The sequence below is a fragment of the Macaca thibetana genome, chromosome 1, assembly GCF_024542745.1.
Source record: "Macaca thibetana thibetana isolate TM-01 chromosome 1, ASM2454274v1, whole genome shotgun sequence".
NCBI lineage: Eukaryota > Metazoa > Chordata > Mammalia > Primates > Cercopithecidae > Macaca > Macaca thibetana.
Genome location: NC_065578.1, coordinates 50,947,339 through 50,970,453, shown reverse-complemented (window position 1 = coordinate 50,970,453; position 23,115 = coordinate 50,947,339). Strand labels below are relative to the sequence as shown.

At 37.4% G+C, this 23,115-nt stretch overlaps 1 protein-coding gene across 16 annotated transcripts in view; it reads right to left on the bottom strand.

Annotated features, from left to right (window-relative positions):
* Window positions 1-23,115, bottom strand: part of OSBPL9 (oxysterol binding protein like 9) — a 166,060-nt gene that overhangs the window by 13,198 nt on the left and 129,747 nt on the right. For 12 of the 16 annotated variants that reach the window (XM_050802924.1, XM_050802887.1, XM_050802895.1 and 9 more), the window contains 6 exons: window positions 19,921-19,959; window positions 14,873-14,963; window positions 13,666-13,770; window positions 9,604-9,763; window positions 3,081-3,193; window positions 2,544-2,662 (listed from right to left, as the gene is read on the bottom strand). In XM_050802924.1, coding sequence (XP_050658881.1) covers window positions 2,544-2,662; window positions 3,081-3,193; window positions 9,604-9,763; window positions 13,666-13,770; window positions 14,873-14,963; window positions 19,921-19,959 — 627 coding nt within the window. The remainder of the gene's footprint in view (window positions 1-2,543; window positions 2,663-3,080; window positions 3,194-9,603; window positions 9,764-13,665; window positions 13,771-14,872; window positions 14,964-19,920; window positions 19,960-23,115) is intronic. The other 4 variants (XM_050802915.1, XM_050802905.1, XM_050802932.1 and 1 more) reach the window with 1 other exon arrangement.

Here is a 23,115-nt window from a genome sequence, read left to right as displayed (position 1 = left end):
GGGTGTGACAGGGATTCATCAGTGAACCAGTGTGGCTGGACATATAATGAAAATATAAAGTGGGCTGATGAACACAAGCTTGGAAAGGGACACTAAGACTCTAACACTTAGAATCTCTATCATCAGACTCTCAGCATTTAAATTTTAGGTAAACATTTTTCTTCCACAGAACACATAAATTCATAATCCAAATAGGGTTAGATTAGCAGGTAAGCTTATATGCTGACTTAGTACAATTTCTTACCACTTTAGATAACACAGAAATTATAAACCACCGAGAAAAAATGCTGAAGAAGAAAACGGGTAAATACCTTCAATGTATAAACAGCTCTTACAACTCAAGATGAAGATCACTACTCCAGGAGATAAATGGACAAAGGGACTGAACAGCCAAAAAACATTTTTAAAAAGTTTAATTTCACATGTAACTGAAGAAAACATATATATTTTTTTCTTCTACTTAGGATTTTTCTGAGAACTCTTATTTAACAGATTTTCTTCAATATTTGTAGTGCTATACTGATAAATGCTATTAAGTCAAACTGCTGTAACAGTGATGAAGAGAGCTGGGTTTAGTTGTCTTCAACCTGGGTTCAAGCACTTGTTTAGCCTCTTCTTAGCTGTGAGGAAGCCCTGAAAAATTAACTCAGTTTCTCTAAGTACCTGAAAAGAAGATAATTACATGTGCTGCTTATATGTTAGGATTGTTTTAAAGACTAAGTGAGGTTAAATGGGATGTGACTGTGTAGTATTTTTTAAAACTACAACGTATTTGGAAAACAAACTCTTTTCATAAAGTATCTGAAGTGAGAAAACATTCTTAAAAAAGACATAAACTTAAGGCATTATTGTAATAATACTTTAGAATGCATAAAAGGAACCAAGATTTCAGAATCTGTTGGCAATCACAGCCATTTGTGCCAATACAAATTTTGAAAATGACTTATTTTAAACACATTCAGCAAAAAATAATTATAATAGTCGTAAAATAAACTTTTAGCAGCTATGGACTCAAATATGGATTATTTGGCAGAGAAAATTATGTGAGGCAAGAATTACAAACTTGATTGTGGCAAACACATCCGGTTGCCTCTCCACATCCATGCTTCACCCCCAAGAACTCTGATTCAGTTCAGGTTCAGCTATGGGCTGCCATGGCCCTCTCCCACATCTCAAGGGGTGAATGTAGATTCATTTAAACCAAATGCCAGTGGCAGGTTTAGGCATGAGCATATGCCTGATACTGGCCAATGAGATCCAACAGGAAGCTTAACGAGCCACTTCTGGAAAAGAATGTCCTTCCTAATAACAACAACAACAACAACAAAAAGGCAGCAGCTGTGCAATCTAATGATTACTGAAGCAATTCTGGGGACAAACTCCTGCAAATATTCTTCTGCCTAGAACATTCCTAGCAAGTGTGCTGGGCTCCAAAATAAATGTTGTCCTTGTGTTTCTGTTCTCACTTAGATTAGGGGTAAAAGGTTTTATTATAGACACTTATTTGAAGGTATTATGAATTAGTCTTTTTCTTAATGGCCCTCTAAATCCAAAACAAAAAGGAGTTTACTACTGACGAAGACTATAGCACTGGAGTTGATTTCGCCCTAACAAAAGTGAGAACCCTAAATTTAATCAACTCCCAAAGCTCGGCAGAACAATAATAAATATGAAAGCTACTAAAGTTCAAGCCTTCAAGACAAAGGCGGTAGTGGAAAGATTACAGGTTTTAAAATCATGGAGCAGATTAGAATCTCAGTCTGCCACTTAATATGACTTAACATGACTCAGCCACATTATTTCACCTCTGAGTTTTAGTTTCCTGATGAAGTTAACAGTAACGCCTACTCTGCGGAACTGTGGTGAGAATTAAGTGAAAGGAGGGGATTTCTGGCACAGTGGCAGGAATATACAAAGGCAACCATATACCAGTCTCCTAATTCAAGCGTGCATTCTATTGAGAGCTCCAAGTTTAAAATCAAAGTCAAATCCAGACTATGGTAATTGTGCATGCCTCAGTATGTGTCATTTTGCATGCCTGTAATCCCAGCTACCAAGGAGACTGAGGCAGGAGAATTGCTTGAACCTGGGAGATGGAGGTCACAAATATGTCACAATTTTACATTCACAATCTCTTCCAATCCTTACAACCCTCTGAAACAGGTTACTATGTGTCCAATTTGCATAGAGAACCCTGAAGTCCACAGAAGAAGAAACAGAAGAAGAAACTCACTGAAGCCCGTGCGTGGTTTGATAATAGTAGAGGTAGAACGAAAACACAGATCCTCTGACCCTAAGATTAGAACTCTACCAAGTCTTAATCCATAGAACTCATACACACTGTTCTCTATGAAATTATCCTAGCTTGACTTATTTCATCATTTACAAAATTTTGTTTACTTATCCACATGTATATTAAATCACAAGAAGACACAAGTATAAACAAAAATTATGTCATTTTACTGCATTTGCAGGCACACTCACCACACAATCACTGAGAATCCATACACACTCATACAGACTTACAGCAAATTCGGTCTTACCTTAGTAAGATCCATTCCAAGCCTAACCTGTGACAAAAGATGCATGATAACACTTTTGTGCTCCTCCACAGACCCTGCCTCCGCATCATCATCTCTGTCATCATGTGAATCGAAAAGGTCTAAAATAAAGCACATCTTATTAGAATGGTGCTAAATTGGGCCAATCTGTGCTGATACTAGAATTACAATTTTTTTTTTTTTTGAGATGGGGTCTCACTCTGTCGCCCAGACTGGAGTGCAATGGCATGATCTCGGCTCACTGCAAACCTCCATCTCCCAGGTTCAAGCGATTCTCCTGCCTCAGCCTCCTTGGTAGCTGGGATTACAGGCACGCGCCACTACACCCAGCTAATTTTTTGTATATTTTGAGTACAGACAGGGTTTCACCATGTTGGTCAGGCTGGTCTTAAACTCCGGACCTCAAGTGATCCGCCCACCTCGGTCTCCCAAAGTGCTGGGATTATAGACATGAGCCACCACGCCCGGCTACAAATATTTTTAAAGAAAAAAAAAGTTAAATTATCAAAGGTCACTCACCAGCATCACTTGTTCCATTGGACATGGAAGAATTAAGTGATTCTGTGGTATCTGGGCGTTTCAGACTATTTCCCGAGCTGCTGTGTGTCAGGACCGAGGCAGATCCAGAAGAACTAAAAAAACATTAATCACCTTATTTAAGCTAAAGAAAGCAATTTAGAATCATAGTAAGCTAGACTCTTACAGTTAACTGGTTACATGCATGCATATACACGCTTTCAAATTCTCTTGATGACAAGCTCTCTTGTCTTATCCTTTATGCATAGGGCATGCTCAACAAAGCCATGTTGATAGTCAAGACCCAGAGGTCATCAAAAATTAGTGAGATCTTTGCCTCTGCATTTAAGTTTAAAACTACAGTTCATTTTCTGATTTTGTTACTGGATATAAATCTAAATGTGTCACAATTCTTGGCAACAATTCCAGAAACTCAAAAACGGCAAGTCTCAGAAATATGCCTTGTCTTTATATTTGAGATCCTTTGATAAAGGCCCACATTGGTATTAACATTCTTCCTAATCATTAAAAAATTGTACTTAAAATTAGAAAATAAAAAAGCGTCTTATTTATGCAAGTAAATTTATGCTAACTGGCTTTTATGAGCCAGTTAACAGGTCTAAAGAAAGACTGTTCTATTATTAATAGATTATCATACCTGTGATCATATTTTACCCACGGAAGTAAGAGAGTGTGTGTGTGTGTGTGTTTGTGTGTGCGCGCACGTATTTATATTTTTCTTAAGAGATAAGGTCTCCCTATGTTGCCCAGGATGGACATGAACTCCTGACCTCAAGTGATCTTCCCACCTCAGCCACCCAAGTCACTGGGTTTACAGGTGTAAGCCACCACACCCAGTTGGTATTTGTATATAAATAAAGGAAAAATAAAAAAGGCACATAATTTACTTATTAAATGTAAAAATTGAAATCAAATTTCTCACACTGTAGATATTTATAAAACAGTACACATATAACAGTCGTATCACAACTCTACAGGTGTGAAAGCATGTTATGTATTCTAATCTAATCATAGTTTGCCCTTGTTACCTTCTTTTGTTTTTTTTTTAAATTAATAAACTTTATTTTTAGAGCAGTTTTAGGATCACGGCAAAACTGAACAGAAAGTACAGACAGCATGCATATACTCCCTGTCCCTACACATGCAAACCTCCCTCACGATCAACATCCCATACCAGAGAGGTATATTTCTTACAACCAATGAGCCTACATTGACACATCATTATCACTCAAAGTCTACAGTTTATATTAGGGTTCACTCTTGGAGTTGCCTGTTCTGTGGGTTTTGATAAATATATGACAACATGTATCCATCACTGTATCACACAGAATAGTTTCACTGCTCTAAAAATCCTCTGGGCTCTGCCTGTATTAGAATGCTAGAATATTAGGATATTCTAAAATTAGAATATATTATGTATTCTAATTTGTCCTGGTTACTTACCTATTTTTCAAAATTCCTTGAGTAACTAAGTATTACTTCTTTGATAATTTAGTAGTATAGATCATAAGGTACTATGACTAATGTCCGCCTCACCAGTTTTGAGAGTCAGTGGAAAATATGTCTAAAAGACGTAGGTAAGAGAAATCAAATAATCATTAAATGACAGAACTGGGGTCAAGCATGGTGGCTCACGCCTGTAATTCCAACACTTGGGGAGGCCAAGGCGGGAGGATCACTTGATCCCAGGAGTTTGAGTCTAGCCTAACATGGTGAGACCCTATCTCTACAAAAAATAAAAAAATTAGGCTGGGTGTGGTGGCTCAGGCTTGTAATCCCAGCACTTTGAAAAGCCAAGGTGGGCAGATCACTTGAGGTGAGGAGTTCAAGACCAGCCTCATTAACATGGTGAAGCCCCATCTCTACTAAAAATACAAAAAATTAGCCGAGCATGGTGGCATGTGTATGTAGTCCCAGCTACTTGGGAGACTGAGAAATGAGAATCGTTTGAACCTGGGAGGTGGAGGTTGCAATGAGCTGAGATCATACCTCTGCACTCCAGCTCCAGCTTGGGCGACAGAGTGAGATTCTGTCTCAAAAAAAGAAAAAAAAAATAGCTGGGAATGGTGGTGAGTGCATGTGGTTCCAGCTACTGGGGAGTCTCATGGGGGAGGATCACTTGAGTCCATGAGGTTGAGGCTATAGTGAGCTGTGTTTGTGCCAATGCACTCTAGCCTGAGTGATAGAGTGAGACCCTCTGTCTCAAAGAAGAAAAAAAAAAAAGCATGAAAGTTATCTTTAAAATGTTTTGTGCCTCTGTGATGTATCTCAAAATAGAGTCAATCTTTTAAATCAATTGACCTAAAAACCCCAAATGCTATAATATATGAATCTTATTTTAGATGCAATTCCAAAGGTCCTATTTATGCTGTGTTTTTTCTCCTTACCCATGGTTAGAAACCATGTCTGGGCCAAGTGAAATACTCAATAAGACTGTAAATGGAAAAAAAATGGGATAAATTTTTAGCCATTTCATAGTTTACCTTGTTCAGAACAAATGATATAAAGCAAACAGTTAAAAACAACATCTATGTATACAGGAAAGTTTTATCTTCAATGGGCTAATTGTCTAGAATTTATGTATAAAATCATAAAGTATGCAAAAACACTTTAAAGCTATGAATTACAATATCAATTTATTGAGTACCTTATATGTGCCATACACAGTATGTCTATATCTACATTACGACCCTAAAATAAACACAATGACGCTCATAATACACAGATGCTCAGAGGTTCAATGACAGGCCTGAAGTCATACAGCTGGTGAGTAGTGGAGCCATTTCAAACACTTCTGGCTCCAAAGTACATGTTCTTTCCAACATGTACTTTTATCTAATTTATAAATGCGTAAGCTACACTGCTCAGTGACATAGTTACACAGAAGCTATCACTAGTATAGGTCTTTAGAAAAAGAACAGTGAAAGGACTTAAGCTTTCAAGTTCTCTTCCTTCAGAAAGAAAAAAACAAACAAAAAATAGTAAAAAGAAATTTGACCTCAGAGTTAGAAAATTAGCAGTAGCAGCTGAAGACCAGCAGGTGTCACAAGCTCGAAAACCTACAGACGCCAGGCAGAGAATACGTGGACAGGACCAAGACATAAGATAATACGGAACTGGGGAGCCAGCATACCCAACCTGAAAGGATCTTAAAGCCTTGTTAAAACAAAACAAAAAACAAGTCAACAGAACACTGTGCTGCCCAAATAAAACATCTTCAGCCTTTACTGGTTTGGGCTTCTAGATTAGGGTATACAAACAAGGAAGAATGAAATTGAGGGAGAAAAGGAACACAGAGTGGGTTAGTTGGACATAAAAACTTCACACTGGACCCGTTCAAAGAGATGTTAATGAACTGTGTGTTTATTATGGGACAGGGTACTGGGAAAGCACAGAAGGAACCTTAACAGCAGGAATAGAAGGAGCCCATGAGCCTGTGCATGACTTTGTAGACCTGCCTATTACAGGTACAACAAGTGTTTTAAATGTTTTGATTTCATAGAAATTTTGGGAGAATCCCTTATACCGGGTCCAGAGAGTGTCTATCAGTGATGTTACCAAGAGCTAACCACATATTATCAAGTTTTTACTGAATATAGTCATATGCTTTTAAAGGATGGATAGATGAGTGATTTATTAGCAAGTGATAGTCAATTGAACTTTGTTTAGAACAACAGCTAATGTATTGTCTTTAGGCTGGGCACAGTGGCTCATGCCTGTGATCCCAGCACTTTGGGAGGCCAAGGCGGGCGGACAGCCTGAGGTCAGGAGTTCGAGACCAGCCTGGCCAACATGGCAAAACCCCGTTTCTACTAAAAGTATAAAAATTAGATCGGCATGGTGGGCACCTGTAATCCCAGCTACTCAGGAGGCTGAGGCAGGAGAACCGCTTGAACCTAGGAGGTGGAGGTTGCAGTGAGCCGAGATCACACCATTGCACTCCAGCCTGGGTTACAAAAGCAAAACTCTGTCTCAAAAAAAAAAAAAAAAAAAAAAAGGCTGGGTGCGGTGGCTCATGCGTGTAATCCCAGCACTTTGGGAGGGTGAGGTGGGCAGATCATGAGGTCAGGAGATCGAGACCATCCTGGCTTACACAGTGAAACCCTGTCTCTACTAAAAATACAAAAATTAGCCAGGCGTGGTGGCGGGCACCTGTAGTCCCAGCTACTCGGGAGGTTGAGGCAGGAGAATGGCATGAACCCGGGAGGCGGAGCTTGCAGTGAGCTGAGATTGCGCCACTGCACTGCAGCCTGGGTGACAGAGCAAGACTCTGTCTCAAAAAAATAAATACATAAATAAAAACTCTTTAATTCTCTTTTAAATACAATAATGATTGAACCCTTCATAAATTAATAATAACCTGTCATTTTGGAATTTTCTTCCAAATGCTTATTTTCTTTTAATCCCATTATTATAAAAACGTTTTTCCAAAATTAAATTTCTATTGGCAAACTGCTAATAATGGTTTCTTAATAGTTTATGTTTTAACATTCAAAATGAAGAAAAGTAATCAATAAGCTAAACTAAGCTCTTTCTGCTATACTGGTCTTCTTTAGTTGTAGACTTAAACCTCCCTTCCATGTCTTAACCATATATATTCACCTAGACCACATATATTTCACTTTTTCCCACATTCAACAGCTGAACTGATCATAAGTCAAAAAACTTCATGAAGCAATAGTCATTTTCCATATATGTGCTAACATTTTGAGCAGTTATGATACAGTCATAATACAAATGCTGTATTTCTCAATTCATGTGCATGCTTAAGAGAACTAGAGTCTTAATGCAACATTTCTTATTTAAAGAAACCAGCATTCAAGGCCTAAGGACTGGCTGAAGGTAATTAGCTTGCAAATTCACATTTAATTATTTCCAAATTTGTACTGTCTTAAAAAGCAAAAACCCTAGCTATAATAACAGTACCAGCCTCTGAGAAAGCAGAATTAGAAATAATTCCCAACAAAAACTAAGCCAACTATTAATATATCTACAACAAACACAAGTAAAATGAAAGTATATCAGTAATTCTACTTTTTTTCTTTTTTTATGACGGAGTCTCACTCTTGTCACCCAGGCTGGAATGCAGCAGCCCAATCTCGGCTTACTGCAACCTACACCTCCTGGGTTCAAGAGATTCTCCCATCTCAGCCTCCCGAGTAGCTGGGACAACAGGCATGTGCCACCACACTTGGCTAATTTTTGTATTGTTTTAGAGACAAGGTTTTACCATGTTGCCCAAGCTGGTCTCAAACTCCTGGGCTCAACTGATCCTCCCGCCTCATCCTCCCAGATTGCTGAGATTAGAGGCATAAGCCACCACACCCGGCTCCCGAAACTTCTTTTTGTTGTTGTTTGGAGACAGACTCTCTTGCTCTGTCATGCAGGCTGGAGTGCAGTGGTGTGATCTCAGCTCACTGCAACCTCCACTTCCCATGTTCAATCTATTCTCCTGCCTCAGCCTCCTGAGTAGCTGGGATTTATAGGCATGCACCACCATGCCTGGCTTTTTTTTTTTTTTTTTGTATTTTTAGTAGAGACAGGGTTTCACCATGTTGGTCAGGCTGGTCTTGAACTCCTGACCTCGTGATCCACCCGCCTCGGCTTCCCAAAGTGCTGGGATTACAGGCATGAGCCACCACACCCGGCCTCCCTGAATGTTTTTAAATAAAATTAGTGCCTTAAAGCCAGCGCAGAGAGACAAATTTGAGGTGGACTTATGTTTCTCTGTAAGTAGACTTGCAATAAAAAGCTTCTCTTTCCTCAAAAACCTGGGACTTAGTCATGGCTTCTAGTGCATTGGGCAGCAAGTCCCTTTTGCTCCATAACACTGTAGGAAATAAATTTCTGTTGTTTATAAGCTACCTAAATCACTGTCTTTTGTTATGGCAGCTTAAAGGGACTAAGAAACCATACCATGTATTCCATTAGATTATAAATGTCTGCCTATTCCCCCAAAAGTTCCCTGTGGGCAGGGCCTGGGTCTCTGTAATCTCGTTATCAACCTAGCACGGTACCTGGCTGATAGGTATTGAATATTTCCACTCTAATTAAAAAAAAAAAAAAAAAAGTAATAGAAACCTCTTATTCGTATAATGCTTCATAGCTTATTCACTCTCATTGGACCCTCTCCTAATGTCTGTACTGCAGAAATGGCCAAGATTCAACTAATAACACTGGCATATTACTAGAGGTGACGCTATTTATTCCATTTGGAGTAACTTAGGATTAAAATCAAAACTCTCACAGAATTGGCTTTGCTCAACAAGCCAACTAAAAACAAGTTGTCCATACAACTATTATATATCAATAAAAAAACTGATATTATATATCAATAAAATAAAAAAAAATAGATATCAATATATCTATTAAAAAGGTTGCGCTTTTAATTTTCCCAAATAATAACTGATGAGGCAAGTCTGTCATTAACACTAGTCTCAAAATCAAATTAGATTTTTAAAAATAAGGAGGATCATTTAAATACATATTCTGTTCATCTACTTACTCTATTAAGCGCTTTGGGGATGAGCCACTTTGATGGAATTCATCGGCATCATAAAATTCATCTTCACTGCTGGAGTAAGAGAACTCTGGGACTGTATTTGGAGACAAGTTCACATGGCTTGGAGAAGTGAGACTGCTACTCGGTGGTGAATGGCCACTGCCTAGGAAGTTAAAAGGGTTTTAGAGAAAAATGTTGCTGATAGAGAAGAGACTAGGGAGATGGAGTCAAAGCAGACTTTTCTAAAATCAAGAAAGAGTTTGGTTAAGTTTGTAAAAGCTGCTACACTATTTATAAAGAAAATCAACATTTAAACTCCACACAGAAAATGGCAAATCATGATATAAAATGAGGACACAGCCTTTTAAATAAATGAAACAAAAAGCTATGTCCCCATTCTATAAAGATTATCATTAATACTAGGAAGGGGGCCCCTCTGATTATATGCGTTGTGGAGTTGCAAGTACCACAACAGATACGATTACCAATGGGATGCCAGGGCTCTTATTTTACACTGCAGATCCAGATACCTAAAAATGCAGCAGTGAGCCGCTGGGAATGCAAAATGCAAAGAATATTAAGACCACATAAACATTAAAATATTGCAGGATATCACATTCCTATCATTCAATATTTTCTGGCAATCACATGGAAAATGCACACACCATCCAAATTCCTCTCTTTTTTCCACCTAAGTCAGGGGTCAGAGGTGGAGATAAAAATAGAGGGCTACTACGACAAGAATGCAGAAAATGAAAAGATTCTGAAGAACATTTTTCTATTCCTAAACAATCTAACTAAAGAAATGGAAATTAATGAAGACCCAGAGAAAGAAGACTGCCATCTAATCTCTGAGATGATCATCTGGTACCTTGTCTAGTAGTAAAGCAAGAACAGAAAAGTATCAAACCAGTCAACAAATGGAGTATTAAGATCAATTTAACTTCCTGAGCATTTAAGGGCTGTCAGGCAATTTATGCTAATCTACAGATGTCTAGTGAAGACTAAAGTTTTTTAAGACACTGATGGCAATTTGAAAGCCAGGGCCACGGTTCTGGAAGAAATTGAAGACAGCAATAAAAACGAATCCAGGCTAGGCACAATGGCTCATGCCTGTAATTCCAGCACTTTGGGAGGACCAGATGGGAGGACTGCTTGAGGCCAGGAGTTCAAGACCAGCCTGGGCAACAAAGTGAGAGGCTCGTCTCTTAAAAAAACAAATAAATAAATTAGCTGGGCATGGTGGCATGTGCCTGTGGTCCCAGCTACACGAGAGATTGAGGCAGGATCACTTGATCTGAGGAGGCTGAGGCTGCAGTGAGTTGTGTTTCTGCTGTTGCAGTCCAGCCTGGGTAAACAGAGTGAGACCTTGTCTCAAAAAAAAAAAAAAAAAAAAAAAAGAATCCAGAGTCACAGATTTTTTGCCCATTCCTGTATCTATGGTTCAATAGTTATGAAAAAGAGCACATGGGTTTGCCACATTTAGTTATCACATTCACAAAGGTATTTTAAAACGATAACATAAAAAGTTTAACCCCAAAAGGTAATGCTTATTTTGGAAATTCCAAAGGTAGCTTACCTTATTAGTAAATAACTTTATATTCTTTTTATTACCGAACAGAAAAAATAAGAGAGAAAAGCAGCTTTTTCTTATTGGAATTAAAAAAAAATTGACCAAGAATTGCAAATGATTAAGTAGCATGCAAATATTCCAGGTGATCACACAAGTGAAAATGTTACCTAAGAAGAAAATAAGTTTGAGTGGGAACTGCAAACAAAAGATCTAAGATTTACTTAGCAGAGTAAACATTTTATCTTATTCCTTTATTTCTTTTTTGTATTAGCAAGAAGGGAAAGAAAAGTGGAGAAAATGAAGTTAGGATGAAAAATCAAATAAGATATAAATCACAGAAATTTAATTTTAAAATTTTCTTTTAATCTAACTACTCTAAAGTGTTACATTTTTGAAATATCTTCAACTGAAATAGTTTCAGAAGATTATCTTCTGGAAATAATTTTTATTAAAATTAATGTACATAAGAAGAGCTTCTCACTTTTTCAAAGTCTGTTGCTAGTTTTATGTATTTCCAAACAGAAAAATTTTAGAAATTTGGCTGTTTCAAAATTCTGACATAAAAATACAAATGACAACAAACAAGTACTATTTTTTTAAATGAAGAAGAGGTGACACAGCTCAGGAAATACAGAAGTCAGCCAAAATATTTCAATTTCATTATTCAAATTGCTTATCAGCCTTTTCCCAAGAGCTTCAAGTAAGGGAGCTACTTTTTTTTCTTTCAAAATTCAAAGGCACCTGCCCATGCTGTTAAATAGTAAAGATCAAAGTAATAGCATCAGTACTTTTACTAATTCAAATTTTTAAAATCACACATTTTAAAATCACAATTTTTAAAATTCATTATTACATAGGAAAAATCCTACCCAGGAAAAAAATCTGAGGATGAACAAAAGCGGCTTATCTTCCACTTCTTCAAGAGTGGTTTTGGTTTTAGTTTCCAGGTTTAACAGTGTGAAGTGCTAGATGCATCCTTGAGTTCTGTTTTACAAGTTATTCAACATGTATTTAATTAATTTTAAAACAAGAATAAATCTAGTATCTAACACTGATAGTATCCCTGTAAAACAGAGAAAAAATAAAGACCATAAGCTTAAACGAATTAAGAAAACGCAGGCTGGGCGCGGTGGCTCACACCTGTAATCCCAGCACTTTGGGAGGTCAAGGCGGATAGATCACCTGAGGTCAGGAGTTCGAGACCAGCCTGGCCAACATAGTGAAATGCCGTCTCTACCAAAAATACAAAAACTGGTGGGGGTGTGGTGGCACACGCCTTTGATCCCAGCTACTCAGGAGGCTGAGGCAGGAGAATCGCTTGAACCTGGGGAGTGGAGGGTGCAGTGAGTCGAGATGGTGCCACTGGACTCCAGCCTGGACGAGAGAGTGAGACTCCATCTCAAAAACAAAAAAACAAAACAAACAAACAAAAAAATGCAAATTAAAATGAAGTATCTTTTTTCTGACTATAAAACTGACAAAAAGGTGAAAGATTGATAAATGTTTTCTAAAAAAATACACATATGACAAAGGTGCTGTACAAGGATATCACTGAAGTATTGTTTATAGTGGAAGAACACTGGAAAAAATTTAAATGTCCATCAGTGGAAAAAACAAGCAATACCTGCCTAGGCAGCTGTAAAAAGAATGCTGTAGACCTAATTTTACAAACATGGAAAGTGCCCTAAGTGTTCTTTGTTAAAGGAAAAATGCAAGTTACAGAAACACATTACCTAACTTAGGTTTAAACAAAAACAATAAAAATATACAACATTAAGTGTAAATTCACATACACGTATGCAAATTACTGGGGGGAGAGTAAAGAGGACTTTCCGTTTTTATTCTGTGCACTTCTGTGTCAGCTTCATAATAAGAAAGTATGCAAGTCTAGCTGGAGTAAATTTTTCAGAAAGTCAACATAGATCACCAAATAAATGTTAAGGTAAAAAACAAAACTGTAATATTTTATTTTATTTAAATTATTATTATTCCAGGTATGGTGTCTCATGCCTGTATAATCCCAGCACACTGGGAGGCTGAGGCAGGAAGACTGCTTGAGCCCAAGAGTTTGAGACCAGCCTGAGCAACATAGGAAGACTCCTCTCTACAAAAACCAAAAAATCAGCCAAGTGTGGTGGTGTGTGCCTGTGGTCCCAGCTACTTGGGAGACTGAGGCCTGGGAGGTCAAAACTACAGTGAACCCTGATCGTATCACTGCACTCCAGCCTGAGTGACAGAGTGAGACCCTGTCTCAAAAATAAAAATTAAAAAATTTTAAAAATAAATAAATAATACTTACTTACTGAAGCTTTTCTTTCAAACACAGAGCTAACCACTTCATGTGTGGAACTGTAATGTTAAAACTAAGTTATCTCCAACAGAAATATACAACACATTTCTTCAACTTTCCCCCCTCCTCATCAGAGATCACAAACAAATCTCAAATGTTAATAAAGAGTTACGAGAAATAAAGAAATTATGCATATCTGTACCTGTACTATTTGGTGTAGGAGTCTGATGATGTCCCAAGGTAGCCAACACAGGTCCAACTGGGAGGGAAGATGGACGCTGCTCTGACTTACACAACTGAACAGGTTCTAGGAGATTTGAACATATAAAATAAGGTACAGAAACAGCCAAACATACATTCTATTGACTGTAATTGTCTGGGATTCAAAATCCAAAAGGTGAGTAATTTTTGAAACTCTATTTCATTAAGTCTAGTTCCATGCTACTCCTTCCTTTTGACTTCCTAGCCTCTTAAACTCGATGATAGGCTACAGAGTACTAAGATACTAGGCAGGATATCAAAAGACCAGCCACAGTAGGCCAATACTGCAGCATAACTACGCTGTAAAACCAACAAATGATTCTGATGACGATGTGTTTCTGAGCCTCAAACGACATAAAATCAGAAGTGGAGTACAGTACCTCCCCCTCTTTAGCCCCAAGAGGTAGCTTAAGCTAATTCACTTAAGGAGTAAAAACTCACAAAAGGATTTCACACACTTACTAGTATTTTTAAAAAGCATTTTCCCTTTTATAGTACAATTTCTGACTTCACTATGCCATCATTGAAAACATAGAAATGTTGGATACAACAAAAAGGCAAAAGGAATCAGTCAGCGTAGCTAGGTATTGGCCCTGAGCCCTTCTTTGCCAGTTTTAAAAAAATTGCATTTATTGCTCCATACCAAAAAACAAACAAACGAAACAAACAAAAAATCACACCCAGATGTCATGTGATCAGTAGGCATCATAAATTTCCTTCTTCACTTTCTCATTATCTTAAAATCTACCATGAACATACCATTTGTGTTGTTCAGAGCTACACAGAATACCCCAAAACGGAACATCCCTGGGTTATCCTGAATAAGGTATAGTACTTTTTCCTTGCTAGCCACGAATTCTGAGTCATAGAATTCTGTCCTACCAGTGAATCCAAATCTTAGTAACCACGTTTGTTTTCTATCTCACTTTGAATACCAAAACCACTCTCATCACACTTCAGTAAAGCCCCAATATCAAAACACTATCATCTTTTTCCAGTTCACTTTTGGCTGTATTATTTTTTGAGTCCTTTTATTTATTAAAAACAAGGAAAACCAAAAATAAACAGTAATAGCTAAGACTGCTATGACAGCCACACAAATTATTTTTTTCTCATTAATGAATCTATGAAACACTTTCCCCAATTACCTGGAGGTAACACAGTCTGGGAAGGCATTGTGCTGATCACAGGTTCCAAAGGACTCGGTTGATATATTGCATCTACAGGATTAATAGTACTCTAAGATAAAGAAACACAGTATAGTTATTTTTAATTAAATGTTCTCATGCTACCCTCCCAAATGCCCACATTTATGACTGCAAAATCCTTAGGGTAGCTATACAGATATGTTGATCAAAATGAAAAGAGGAAATGAAACACCTATACAGAAGTGTAAGAGTTTCTTAAAGCATAGTAAGGAAAGAAAATGAATGAATCTCTGTCACAGAAGAAGGTAAAGCTAAATGGAAAAACTGAGGAGTTATAAAATGGTGTGGGGAGATTTCAGGAAGTCAAAACCACCTCTCAATTCAATTCAGTGCTTCTCAATTTCTTAATTCACCACAAATATTGTTTCTCTGTTTCTTTCACTTTTGGTGAGTTACACCAAATGTCCAAGTAATGTACCTGCACCACTAGGATCTCATCTTTCATCCCATACTGCTGCCATCACACAGTACAGTCACTCCTCAGGTACCCAAGGGGGACTGGTTCCAAGCGCCCCCTGAGGATACCAAAATCAACAGATAATCAAGTCCCTGATATAATATGGTGTATTTGCATGCAACCTACATATACCCTCCCATATAAGTTAAATCATCTCTAAATTACTTATGACACCTAATATTATGTAAGTATTATATAAGTCACCATTATACTGTATTGTTTAGGAAATAATGACAAGGAAAACAGTATATACATATTCAGCAAAGAGGTACTTTTTTTTTTCCCTCAAACAGTTTTAATCCACGGTTGGTTGAATCCACAGATGCAGAAGGCCGACTGTGTGTCTAGTTTTATGGTCACTAAAGAGAAAGAGATGTATCTTCTAATTGGGGAGTGTAGAGAAGAGGGCTTGCTTTCTGAGGATTCAGAAGAGAGGGAGAAAAAAATTCAGACATGTAGTTAATTTTAGAGGGGAGAAAAGTCCAGGATTCTCTGATTCTAAGTCAAGAAATTATTCTGACAGCATGAAGGCATTTTAAAAAGAAAACTCCGTAACTTACTGATAGGGTTGGGGGGTGGGTGTGTACATGTTAAACCAAGGTCTTTGCCACAGCAAAGTTTACATTTACCATTTAGAAGACTAAACTGGGCAAACTCAAGAAATAAAAATGTAAGTTCTTTAGCTTCAATTGATCTGGAAAACTGAACTTCACATATATATTAAGTAGTGCTTATAACAGAAGATACTAAAACGGAAATATAACAAAGATTTTGCCAACGAATAAGCCCAAAAAAGCAGTTGTAAAAACTTAAAATCACCTAATAATAGAAACTGAGGTAATGGTAAAGTTTTTGTAGCATTCTCATGTAATGTCTAAGTTAAAAAAATTTTTTCCAGGCCATATGAAAAACAAACACACACATTGTTTTCAGAACTGTTAAACGAAAAATATTTAAAACCAAAAAAACCCAGCCCTCTTTCTGCATGAATATCTAAAACTCATTAAATAAGGTCTCTTCAATCAAGTGACTTGAACACAAGAATTCTGATTCTTGTCACTACAATAGTTTATCTGCCATAAATACTTTAACTGAAAAATGAAGGACACTTAGAGAAAATACCCCCAAAACAATCAGTAATAATTTAAAAAAAACCCAAAAAACAAAAAACTAAGAAACTGAAGTGGGGAATGTTTTGAAGCACTGAGAAAAGCAAAGAAACAGAGACCTGGAGTTTTTAATTTCTTAGAATCCTTAAGTCTCTGATCCTCTATGGGCCTCAGTTTCCCAGTCTGCAAAATAGTCTGTTTTATATGGGTGCTAAAGGCTTTCTGGTTATTACTTTGATTCTATTTTCAGATAGCAGACCAAGCCATAATAACTAAACAAGTATCTCAACAAACCTGGAGCTGTTCCTAAAATAAATTCCTTGTTTACACAGCACTTTTCTTGAAAATAACTCCAAATGCTTTACAAAGGCAAAATTCCACCATTAACGCTTTGATATATAGGAGTAAGAATATGTCACACCTCCTTACCCCTCCCACTGAAGGGAATAAGAAATAAAATAACTTTGGAACAAGGGACCAGAATTATCTTTTGGATGTAATCTTTTATTTTCCAGATGAAATGTTCTTACAATTAGGCTGGTCAACCAAAGAAAACACTTAAAAACTTTTTGCACTGTTAAACAAAAATTATGGGAGGCTACTGCTTTGGATTGAACTCTTGTACTAGGGCCCAACAGATTAGACCAAACCAAAATGGAGTCACTCTTGCTAAATGCCGTATCATAAAACTCTAAGGAAGCAAGTGGATCCCAAAATAGACCAGTTTTTTTTTTCTGAAAATAGGAGATTCCAGTCTACCTGAGTCAGTGTAATATGGAAATGCTCTCTGTTTTAACCCTTAAAAGTAATCTGATGTTATCAGCATTTTTTCCTGTTACAGTTCTCACCTTATAAAACCCACTGTTTGCCATTGCCCAGTGGGACCTCTCATTCTATTTTGTAGAATGGAGGCTGACCCAATCCATGCATCTTGAATAAAAGCCAATTCGATCTATGATTCAATCTGTTGTAATTTTGTCTTTTGACAGCATGTATATTAAAAGTACTTGATCTTTTTGTTATTGTTGTTTTTCATAGAAAAAATAACGATGCTACACTTATCCCCAGTCCTTGGTCAGTCAACTTCAGGCTAAAATATGTCACATTACATTCTACAACTTGCTTTAAAAATAAATGTGCAGAGCTTAAAAAGCAAAAATACTACTACTCAGCCCTCATCTGTTGTGACATTAATGAAACTCATGTAATACAATGTATTGTACATACACATACATGTATGTATAGCTAATATTTATTGAATACTATGTGTTTGTTCTGTACCTTACAACACGCTTCTATGGTAGAACCTTTCAGTTTTCTTTACAGGAAAAGACATTAAGACTCAGAAAGGTTAAGTAATTTGCCAAGGTCACAGGTAGTGAGTGGCAGGGCTGTTTTATTTGAATCCAAGCAGCCTGCCTCTAAGGCCTATTCCATGAACAGTTCCTCTATTTTTTCAAAATAAAAATTCTTAAGGAAAATATGCTCTAGTCCCTGGGCAAATGATTCAAAGATATTTTTCTATTAGTTTAAATTTTCTATGAGCATGAACTTTCTAGATGTTTTTCATTGCAAATTATCAAGTGTTTTTGGTATGTTTTATAAAATCCTGCCTCTTTTATTCAATATAATATAACTAATTTGGCTTTGAGGGAAAAGAGATAAAAATAACAGCCAACAAGGTTTTCCTCTGGAGTCTTTGGGGACCATATAATGCTAGACAATACATAGAGTCCTTTCCCAGGAGGCTAACAATCTTCAACAGTATCTCAGGAAGAAATATTTCACTTTGTATTACATTTATATCATACAACTGTATTATATCACCACGGATCATACTTTGAACTGACAAAAATTCTGATGTATTTAATTCAAATTCCAAACATGTTTGTTTTACTCCTGCTTTCTTTTTTTTTTTTTTTTTTTGAGACGGAGTCTGGCTCTGTCACCCAGGCTGGAGTGCAGTGGCGCGATCTCGGCTCACTGCAAGCTCTGCGTCCTGGGTTCCCGCCATTCTCCTGCCTCAGCCTCCCGAGTAGCTGGGACTACAGGCGCCCGCCACCGCGCCCGGCTAATTTTTTGTATTTTTAGTAGAGACGGGGTTTCACCGTGGTCTCGATCTCCTGACTTTGTGATCCGCCCGCCTCGGCCTCCCAAAGTGCTGGGATTACAGGCGTGAGCCACCGCGCCCGGGCTTTACTCCTGCTTTCTTAAGAAATATGCAGGCCGGGCGCGGTGGCTCAAGCCTGTAATCCCAGCACTTTGGGAGGCCGAGACGGGTGGATCACGAGGTCAGGAGATCGAGACCATCCTGGCTAACACGGTGAAACCTCGTCTCTACTAAAAAATACAAAAAAAACTAGCCGGGCGAGGTGGTGGGCGCCTGTAGTCCCAGTTACTCGGGAGGCTGAGGCAGGAGAATGGCGTGAACCCGGGAGGTGGAGCTTGCAGTGAGCCGAGATCCGGCCACTGCACTCCAGCCTAGGTGACACAGCGAGACTCCGTCTCAAAAAAAAAAAAAAAAAAAAAAAAAGAAATATGCAAACACAGATTTAACTTAAAATTGTTTTAAAACCAAATATAAAGATAACATACTCATCCTTTCAAGTACAATCATGAGATGTTTTTGAAAATTTACAGAATGTTTTTCCAGATCTCAGACAAGCTGGCATTTTTAAGTCTAGGACAAAAAAAAAAGGCTGCCTCCTGCTTCAGGAATACAGACTGAACAGAGGTCACTCAGTTACCATAAAACTAGGGTAATCACAAACCACAAACCTTCAAACTCTTTTATTTCCAGCTGGGAAATACTAACAATACAATTTTCTTCCTTCTTTTTAGAGGGGAAGTTGAATATAAGGAAAAGGTAAAAAGATAAGAGAGAGGAAAGAGTAAGAAGATGGCTATAAGAGAAAGAATTCATGTTGTAAATTGTTCCAACAAAAATGCAGTACATACCACATTAACAATGATGGTTAACACACACACAAAAACTAAAAATAAAAGATAAAATAATAGGAACTTATAAACATATTCAAATAGATTAAGGTGTGTTTCACTATTGTACTCCCCCCCAACCCCACTTTCATCTGAGAAAAAAAGAAATTAGACAAGAAATGTGGCACTGAGTTATGCATTACTTAATTGAAAAAGCTGAGTATTCATACCATGATTAACCCTTCAAGTTAATACATGCAAAGTGATTCAATCTGAACCCACACTTAGAAAAATTTTAAGACTGTCATTTCCCCTGCAAATGATTGCTGAAAGATGTGAGCTTAAAGGAAATTGCGAGAGTCAACAACAAAAAGCAGTGAGTAGTTGGCATTGAAAAATGAGTAGTAATTCAGGCTTCTCCTGATATGACTGGTTATAATGCTCTGCAGAAGTAAAGGGAAACAAAAAGATTAGATTAAACTTACTATCATTCCATCTGCGTGCTTCTCCACATTACTCTGGTCCTTAAGGAAAAATGTTAAAAATATTAACTTTATTCTTACAATTAAGTAACTCCTTGTGTATTTCTCCTACAAGAAAGCTTATTTACTAGGTAAGTAACAATGTTAGAACATGATTTCTCTGCCTCCATTAAGATTTTAATTCCATGTGTACATTCTGAGCCAAACACAATTCTAACACTGGCTACACAAAAATCAACACCAACAGCATGGCAATTATTTTTCTATATAGGGATTTAACTAAGTTCATCGTGGAAATATCCCGTAGAACTCTAGTCACGTTCAAAATTCCAGGCAAAAGTGATCTCTACACAGATGAACCTTTGAAAACATGATGTTAAGTGAAAGAAGCTAGTCACAAAAGACCACATATTGTAATACGCAACTTACATGAAGAGTCAAGAATAGACAAATCTAGAGAGAGAAAGCAGATTAATAGTTGCCAAAGGCTGGATGGGGTGGGGGGTAGGAGGCTGTTGGAAAAGAAAGGGAGGCACTGACGTTCCTCAACTTACAGTGGAGTTTACCTCCCAATAAACCCATCTGAAGTTGAAAATACAGTAAGTCAAAGACACATTTAATTCATCTAACCTACCAAACAGCATAGCTTATCCTAACCTACCTTAAACGTGTTATAGAACACTTATATTAGCCTATAGTTGGGCAAAAACCATCTTGCAGAGTTTCAGTTGGTTGCCCTTGTGATCATGTGGCTGACTGGGAGCTATAGCTTGTTGCCACTGCCCAGCATAGTGAGAGAAGATCATATGGCATTATCAGTAGCCTGGGAAAAAACCAAAACTCAAAATTCAAAGTACAGTTTCTATTAAATGCATATTACTTTTTTGCCATCATGAAGTTGAAGAATCCTAAGTTAAACCATTGTTAAGTCAGGGACCATCTATATAGAAAATCTATATAGAAAATGATTGCTTAATAGGTCTAGGGTTTCTTTTTGCAGTGACACAAGTATGCTAAAATTAAATTATGGTGATGGCTGTACAATTTTGTAAATATAATAAAAACCATTGAAATAAACCATTTGCTTATTTATCTCTTTATTGGCCATCTACCCTAGAGTACAATCTTGGTGAGGACTTTGGTCGTCTTACCAGTTGTATTAGTCTGTGTGGGCTGCCATAACAAAATACCATAGACTGGGTGGCTTAAAGAACATCCATGACTTTGAAGACTTGGTGCAAAAAGAGAAAGACTCATGCCTGTAATGCCACGCCAGCATTTTGGAAGGCCGAGGACAGAGAATCACTTGAAGCCAGGAGTTGAGACCAGTCTGGGCAAAAAAGCGAGACCCTGTCTCTACAAAAAATTTAAAAATTAGTGAGTGGGGCACTGTGGTGAGCACCTGTAGTCCCAGCTACGCAGGGGGCTGAGGCAGGAGGATCACTTGTACCCAGGAGTTTGAAGTTACAGTGAGTTATTTATGACTGTGACACTGTACTCCAGTCTGGATGACAGAGCAAGACACTATCTCTTAGAAAAAGAGAGAAAGGGAAAGAAAGAAGAGAGAGGGAGAATATGAACTATCTCATTAGTAAATTTTTATACTGATTACATGTTGAAATAGTATTTTTGGTATACTGGGTTAATAAAATACATTATTAAAATTAATCTCACCTGTTTCTTTTTACCTTTTAAAATGTTGTTATAAGAAAATTTTAAATTATATTTATAGCTATCATATTTTTATTGTATAGCACTGGTCTAGACTTAGGATATTCAATAGGAACTGACAAAATTAAAGCCTCAAATTCTAAGTCATCAACAGTATTTATTTGCATCTATTTTATGCAAGATTATAAAAACTACATAAATCAAATTGATCTGTGTCTACCTTGAAAAATGTTAATAGTCTCTATCTTTGCCTATAAGAATAACCATTTAAAGTGCCTGATTTTAATTGTATTGAAATACTGTTTTACCGCATGATTTAACTGGCGAAAATCAACCAGAGTTTAAATTTGTAGCAACTATATCTCATAACCAAAGCATGTCTAGCACAGCCTTTCAATTTCAGTGATAATTAAACAATGCAAAAATAATGCTCTGGTAAATCATAGTCAACCCCCTGGCACATGCCATTCTGACAGGCATTCTGAGTTGTGGTATGTGGTCACATCACCTGACTCTGATACTGGTTAAGTCTCCACCTGCAGAGGCCTCCTAGCTTATCTTCGCTCTGTCCTGCCCTACTCCCCTTCTCTCCCCTTACCCCCCAGCTCCACTGCAGTCTCCCAGGAGAAGAACATCAGCTGTCTCCACCAAGGGTAAAAGGAAGGATGTCTTCTGAGATAACAAAGCCCACTTGAAAATTCCACTAACCAGGTGGTCTCAAAACTTTGCTACACATTAAAACCACCCAGGGGTTTAAAATAATCCCAATACCCAGGTGATATCCCATACAAGAGAATTATAACAGAATGTCTACGGGTGGGAGCCAGGAATCAGAACTGATTTCCAAATGACTCCAGTGTGCAGTAAAGTTTGGGAACCAATACGCTAATCATTTAGGCAGGAGAGAATCTACTGGGAGTGGGAATTCAAATGAAAGAATCAAAACTGGAAAGAGCTTAAAATTAAAATTTTTACTTACAGCATGCCACCTCTAAGAAGCTGATACTAATCAGCCCCAAACAAGAAAGGTATCAAATTAGCTATCTTCTCATATCACTTTGGGGTCTCAAATGGCATTATCTCCCTCAAAGTAGTTGATTCCGATATTTTATTAACCTGCCAGTGAATAACAGTCTGCCAAAGTGGCTATAACAATTTATATTTCCATCAGTACTCAATGGAAGTTCTCCAATTTTTACCAGATGTGTTACTGTCACTTTAAAATTTGCATCCTTCTATTTTTTTTAAATTTAATAAACACTTATTTAGAACTTATTACATGCCAGCTACCAAGAGCACCACAAATAATAATTCATTTAGTCTCACAGTATCAGTAAGAGACGACATTATTATTATCCCTCTTGTATATGGAATATAAACCAAAGCACAGCGAGGGTAAATAAACTTCCTCCAGGGGTGGGGCTTGGATTCATACTCAGTACGGGTCCATAATCCATGCTCTTTAAGACTATGCGAAGTTGACTGTCACTATTATTCTAAAATCTTTTATTTTAATCACAGATTAAT